General features: G+C 64.4%; 1 protein-coding gene across 1 annotated transcript in view; it reads right to left on the bottom strand.

The window, feature by feature from the left end:
* The window catches only part of HTRA3 (HtrA serine peptidase 3), a gene marked incomplete at its 5' end in the record, with an annotated part of 28046 nt that overhangs the window by 18817 nt on the left and 2763 nt on the right, over positions 1-6466 (bottom strand). Inside the window, one exon of the mRNA XM_077750374.1 lies at positions 145-153. Within this exon, the coding sequence (XP_077606500.1) occupies positions 145-153 (9 nt within the window). The remainder of the gene's footprint in view (positions 1-144; positions 154-6466) is intronic.

Consider the following 6466-nt stretch of genomic DNA (forward strand, 5'->3'; position numbering starts at 1 on the left):
GAGCTGAGCCCAGCTCTGTCCTCCCCCCAGTTCCCCCCACCCCACGCCCAGAACCCACATCAGGCTCTGGCCTCCGGGCACAGAGAAGGTCCCGTCCGGGTCCCGGTCTCTGACAAAGCCCTCCTCGCTAGGCAATTCCTGCACCCTGGGGACCTCAGAGGACCCCGGGCCCAGGCCCCTGTCCCTTCCACGGGGTAGGGGCTCCGCAGAGTCTGCCGGGTTTACCCCCGCCGAGGCTCGTGCCCACCATGCTTTGCTGGGGAGGGCAGTCCCCGAGGGCCATGTCAGGTGTCACCCCTCCCTGCTGTGTAGCCTGTTTGGCCATTTACCCCAAGTCTCCGCTCCATCACCCACCATTCTGTGCCTCAGCTGCACAGACCATTCCCCGCTTCCCCTTAGCAAGATGTTCCAGCTTGTCCCGTGCACAACTCAAATCCCGCCTCCTCCAGGCAGTCCCCCAGAAGGCTCCTTCCAGGCAACATGAGTCTCTCCCTCCTGGGGGGAGGGGTCCCAGCATCATGCCCCGCCCACAGCACTGCCTCTCAGGTGGGGTATATTCAAGCCACGCAGGCAGAGGACCTCTGTGTGCGCGCGCCCCATGCCGTGTTTAGGCGAGTGACCCGTCAGGCACCTCACAGTGTGACCGGGGATGGGGCATGGGGAAGCCCAGAGGTGCCTCCATCCAGGTCCCAAGGACTTGAGCGCCTCAGCCCTCCCCGGCCCAGGGCCTGGGGCGCCCCTCTGAGGCTCCTGGGTCAGCCAGCTGGTGACCCGCGCCCAGTCAGGCCCTGTTCCTTTAAGCAGAGCGACCGTGGTGGGCNTGAAGTCAACAGCCAGTCCCGACCAGACTCAGCTGTCGGCGGTTTTTGTTGTTGTTTTGTTTTCAAAAATAAACTGTGATCCGCGGGCCTTGGAAGTTTTCGTTCGGGCGGATCTGACACACAGCACAGCCGTCAAGGCCAGGTGTCCAGAGGTGCCTCCGGGAGAGGAAGGGACACGGCCAGGATGGGAGCGACTGGGACCGGAGTGGGCAGGGAGAGAAGCTGGGCTTCGGGGCTCCACCCTGGCGGGGCCCAGCTTCCCGGGGGGCTCGGGGGCGCTGGCACAGCCACACTCCCATGGAGCAACAGATGGGGAGTCCAAGGCCCGGGGTGGGAAAGTGACTGGCCCACACATCCCGCCGGGCCGCCGTATAGTGCTGTCACACAGCCTGTGGACTGCACAAGCCCAGGACCGTTACTAGCGAAGATCGCAGCATGACGGGCTTCCCTGGGAGTTGGGCAGTGCACAGCCTGCCCGACTGTACACACTGCCCCTTCGGCACATAACGGGCACCGAGACCAGTTCTGTTCCCATAACTCTGCCGTCATGGCCCTATTCCGTCAGAAGCAGCCCCCGCCTGTACCACGTGGTTAGCTGTGAGTGGGACGGAAGAGCCAGCAGCGACGACCCCAAAGCCTGTGCCCCTCTGCCCGTAATGCTGAACACGGCTGCACACCAGACGACGTCTTAGCAGCATTCGAGGACCAGGCTCCATCTCCATCCGCAGCCTCACCTGCTGCCGCTCTCCTCCCTGTACCCCCAGCTCCCTTCCGTTGTCCCGCAAGCCCAGGCCAGCACACCTCCTCTGGGGAGCCCGCCCTGACTTGGCAGGCACAGTGACCACCTCACCGCTCTGGGTCCGACAGCCCCTTGTAACCCCCTGCCCAGGCGTGTTCCTCTGTCCCCATGGCCTGGGCGCCCCAATCCACAGCACGAGAATGAGTGAATGAGCAGGGGGGGTGCATGGGTGTTCTGCAGAGACGGGGGCGCTGCCCCGGGGCCCCTCCACAGCCCAGCCCCCACCTGCAGGCCCCCCTCACCCGCCAGGTGCAGGCTCGAAGCCCAGGAGCCGCCTCCGGGGTCTGATTAGCTTCCAGAGCATTTCTCTGCCTTTCTCTTTCTCTTGCAAGCTGGCCTGCCCCCAAGTAACCGTCGCCACGCGGGCCAGGAGCAGGGCCTTCAGGTCCCACTGTGGCCCCCAGGGGCACGAACGCTGCCGTCTGGGGCCCTGGGCCCCCAGCGCCCGGCCCGGGAATGCAGGCCCCTCCCCCGCGGGCTCGGGATGCCTGTGACTCCAGTGAACTCTCATGACAGTCCGCAAGGCAGGGGTCTTTGCCCACCTTACGGGCCGGGAGGACCCCCACCAAGGCCCCGAGCCGGGTCCCTGGACGCTGACCCCAGGCACTTCCTCTGCCCCGGGGCGCCTGGCTGTCCGCCCAAGGGCACCCAGCCTCGAGTCCTCGGCTCCGGTCAGCCCGGCTCCTCCAATGTGCCGACCTCGTGGAGGAGAAGTTTCTCCCACTGGCTCGTCTGGACTTTTTCAAGGTGGGTATGCAGGCCAGTCGCCACCGAAGCCAAAGTGGGCTCGGCCCCCGGCCCTCCTCTGACAGGAAGCCCCCCCTGCCCTGACCGGTCCATCTGCTAGCTCCCCTGGACTCAGGCTTCCAGCTGGGTCGTGGGGCTAAGCAAGATCAGTGGAACTCTGCTGGGCGTGTGGCAGCCCTGCCACAGACACTGCCTTCTGGCACCTTCTCCTCCTCGACTTCCTCTCCTTTGCTCTCTCACTGATGTCAGAGACACCCGCCTGTCGGTATTTAGTCTGTGGCACTCAGGTCTGTCAGCCTTTACGCTGTGCACAGCGCATTAGTCTCCTCGCCTCGCTGGCTGTTCAGTGGCCCAGTGAGGACAGCGCCGTCATCCCCGTTTCACAGACGAGGAATCTGGGGTGCAGAGAGCTTAGGAGACTTGCAGAGCAGAACGGAGTCTCAGTTCCAGCTCCGCCCATCATGCGCTACAGGAGCTAAAGCATACAGTTGCACATGCTGTGCACTGCATATCTCCAAGGTTCACCCTCTCCCCCTCCACACGAGGCCTGGTGTTAGGTTTGGGGCACACATATATGCATCCTGGCCGTGCCTTTGCTGCACCGAGGAAAGGGGTCTGTGACTTTATTCTCTTTCTTACCTGCTTGCCGAACACCCTTATCAAAATCAGACAGGAAAGCTACCTCCTTAAGGCGCTAGAGGTCTGCCTCGCGTGCAGAGCAGCAGACAGAAAATCCGCGGAATCTGGGCTCCGGCAGAGCCGTCCCTCCCCAGCTGGGGTCGGTCAATACCCCTGCTAAGCCTTTTCTTAGAACAGGCCATGAAAATAAGACCTAAAGAATGTGGGTTTAAGGCTTCGACAGCCGGAAGCACAAGGCTGGTGTGTCACCCTTGATCTTGGTAAACCCGGTGGCTTCCCTCCCTCAAAGCAGGGCCCCAGGAGGAGGCAGGACACACCGCTCACTCCGCCAGTGTGATTTGTGCAAACCCCAGGCCCCCTGGGGAGGCCGAGCACTCCTGGCGGGTGGGTGAGCTGGTGGATGGCTGAGGGGCGCCCGTCAGGTGCATGGAGCCCGCGGGTGGAGGCTGGGGCCCTGTGGGTCCAGCTGACCCAGCACAGGGCCCACCTGGCCGAGCCGTGGCACCCGTGGTCACCCTTACATGGCTGCGTGTCTCCTCTGGGCCCCCACAGACACGAACCTGGAGGCAAGGACGGGGACTTGGATTTGGGCGTGGCTGGGGTGGGGCTCCACCAGCCTCACAGGTGGGGGGCGGGGCTGCCGCCTGTCCGGAAGCGAGCCCATGCACTCCCATAGACACAGCACCACGGCCCCCGCGCACGGACGCAGTCCCTCGTCAGCCAGTGTCTGGCCACGGATCCCCGCCCCCACCGGTCACCCTCTGCACCGGGGTGGCCCCCAGTACATAATCTGCACTCGGCGCCTTGCCTCTCCAGACCCGCTCCTCTGGGGGCCCTGCCTCGAGGGGTCCGGACCCGACACCCTGACACCCCCCCCCCCACCACCCCACCCCCAACGCCATCGGGGACCTTCAGGCCCTTGGGCATCACCCTCAATCCAGCCTCATCAGCCCTCCACACCCAGGGCACTGGCCTCCCACTAGCTGCCCCCCACCCCTGCACGTGCGTTACTCCTCAGCCTTCAGCTCTGCGCCTCCGACGACGGGCCACCCTCGCAGCCCCTACATGAGACACCAGCCCGTGCTCTGCGTTTCCTGCTGTTCTCCACAGGGGCGCTCTCCGTGCCCACCTCTTCATGGCCATGTACACACCACCTCCTCCAGGAAGCCCTTCCTAATCTACCCTTTCCCATTTCTGGAGGTGGTTTCTCCATCACCTGGGTCCCATGCATAGTCCTCTGTCCCTCACAAGCCAGGATCAGGGATTTCAGATCGAGGATCTCCTAATGGTGGGCGCATCCGGGCAGGAAAGGGGAGGCCAGGGCGCCGCGAGCCTGCAGGCTGCAGCACAAGCCAGTGCTTGGTCCTCCAGGCAGCGGGAGCCGAGTCTTATCACACCCCCTTGGAGATGCCTGAGCGGGCCGCCCCCAGGGGTGGCTGTGGGGGTCCCGGCTGCACCTCCAGGCTTAGGCCAGGAGTGCAGGGGTTAGGGGGTGTCCCAGGCCCAGCCTGGTCAGCAAAGGCCAGCTGCACAGCACCCCGGCTCGCAGACTGCTTGCTGCCAGGGGTCCTCAGCCCTGCCGTCTGGGCTGCGGGGAGGAGGGGGCGAGGGGAAGCGTCATCTGGCCTGGGCCCCACTACGGAACTCTGTGCACAGGAAGCTGCTCAGAGGATTAAAAATCAAACATAGGGGCGCCTGGGGGCTCAGTCGGTTAAGCGACTGACTTCGGCTCAGGTCATGATCTCACGGTTTGTGGGTTCGAGCCCCGCGTCGGGCTCTGTGCTGACAGCTCAGAGCCTGGAGCTGCTTCAGATTCGGTCTCTCCCCCTCTCCCTACCCCTCCCCTGCTCACGCTGTCTGTCTCTCTCTCAAAAAAAAAAAGAAAATAATAATAATCAAACACCAACCAGAGCCCTTACATAAATAAGACAGGAAGAGACGCGGTCTGAACCTGCACCGGGCTTGCACAATAGACCCGGATTGTTAAATGCCACGTTGCAAACTGCCCTTGGGCTCTATATTCTGAATTAATGTGTGCGTCAAGGCCTACCTGTCCGTGGTGGTGGTGGGCAGCGAGGCTCCGAGGCTCGCGGGCTCCGGCTAAGCGCAGCCTCCTCCCTATATGGACACGACGAGCGCGGCTATGTCTGTGTTTATCATCCCACTGGTAGATACGCATCCACCGCGGAGATGGGAATATGCAGAACTCCTGGAGAGGTGGTGAGGCCCCGTCCTTGGGGGTATGCAAGGAGGGTCGGGGGACTCACCTGCTGCACGACAGATGGCGCACCTACTGTGCGTCAGCTGCTGGAGCAGGCCTGGCGGGGAACAACTAGGCCGGGCCCCCCTCCCCTGTGAGGCTCAGAGCCTGGTAAGATGGAAAATAAGGCCGATGGTTCGGGTCAGAGGGGTGACATGAAGGTCTGGAGGGAGCCCGGGGTGTGCTTGTGAGGCTGACGAGGGGGTTGCCCGGGTGGGGTTGTCAGGGAAGGCACCTCAGAGAATCTAGGCCCAGACAGATGAGGCCATGGCTACATGAAGGTGAGGAAATGGGCACTTGGGGCCGCAGGCACAGCATGTGCAAAGGCCCTGAGGTGGGGAGAAGGGCAGGCTGGAGCACAGAGGATGAGGTGGCCATGCGGGGGGCGGGGGGCGCAGATGGCACAGGCCCTTGTGGGTAAGTGTTGGGGATTTGCCAAGGGGGTCCTGCCGGTGACTGGCAGAATGGAGGAGGCCACGGTGCGGGGATAAGTACCAGCCGCGGTGGCTTGGGGGACGTTTCTAGGTTGAGCCAAAGACTCGCCCATGGCCGGGAGGTAAGGAACCAGGGGAAGGAGACCAACGCTTCCGGCCGAAATTTCCCAGGACCACGGCCAGAAGGGATGCAGGGGGAAGAGGCGGGCGGGGTCACCAGCGCCCGGATATCTGAGGGCAGGGCGAGGCAAGGGGGCAGCTGGCAGGAATTCCGTGCAGAAACACCCGGGCCGGGCAGCACCTTACGTGTGGACGTCACCTGGCGCCTCTGGCTGCACCCTTGGGAGGACGGGGCTGGGGGGAGTGGGGACTGAGCCCAACGGGGCTGGAGACCTGGCCGAACCCGCCTCCAGGCCCTGGGACCCTGCCGTCCCCCGCCTGCAGGAGAAAGCCTGAGGCCCACGACGGGGCAGCCAGCCAGGGCCCAGGCCCGGCCAGGCGACCTCAGACCCATCGCTGGACTCCTCCTGCCTCGCTGAGCGCATCTGCGGCGCACGAAGGACCAGACTGGCAAAGCCAGATGGCACGGCGCTGGCCCGAGACGCCGGCGCGGCAAGGGTCCGGTAAGGACCGGATTCCGCACCTGCAGCCCGCAGAAACCCGGGTGTCTGAGGTCCCTGTGCCTGGGACCACGAGTGAGGGGCGGGGCCGCGAGTGAGGGCGGGGCCGCGAGCGAGGGGCGGGGCCGCGAGCGAGGGGCGGGGCC

Source organism: Crocuta crocuta, unplaced genomic scaffold, assembly GCF_008692635.1.
Source record: "Crocuta crocuta isolate KB4526 unplaced genomic scaffold, BGI_CrCroc_1.0 scaffold179, whole genome shotgun sequence".
NCBI classification, from domain to species: domain Eukaryota; kingdom Metazoa; phylum Chordata; class Mammalia; order Carnivora; family Hyaenidae; genus Crocuta; species Crocuta crocuta.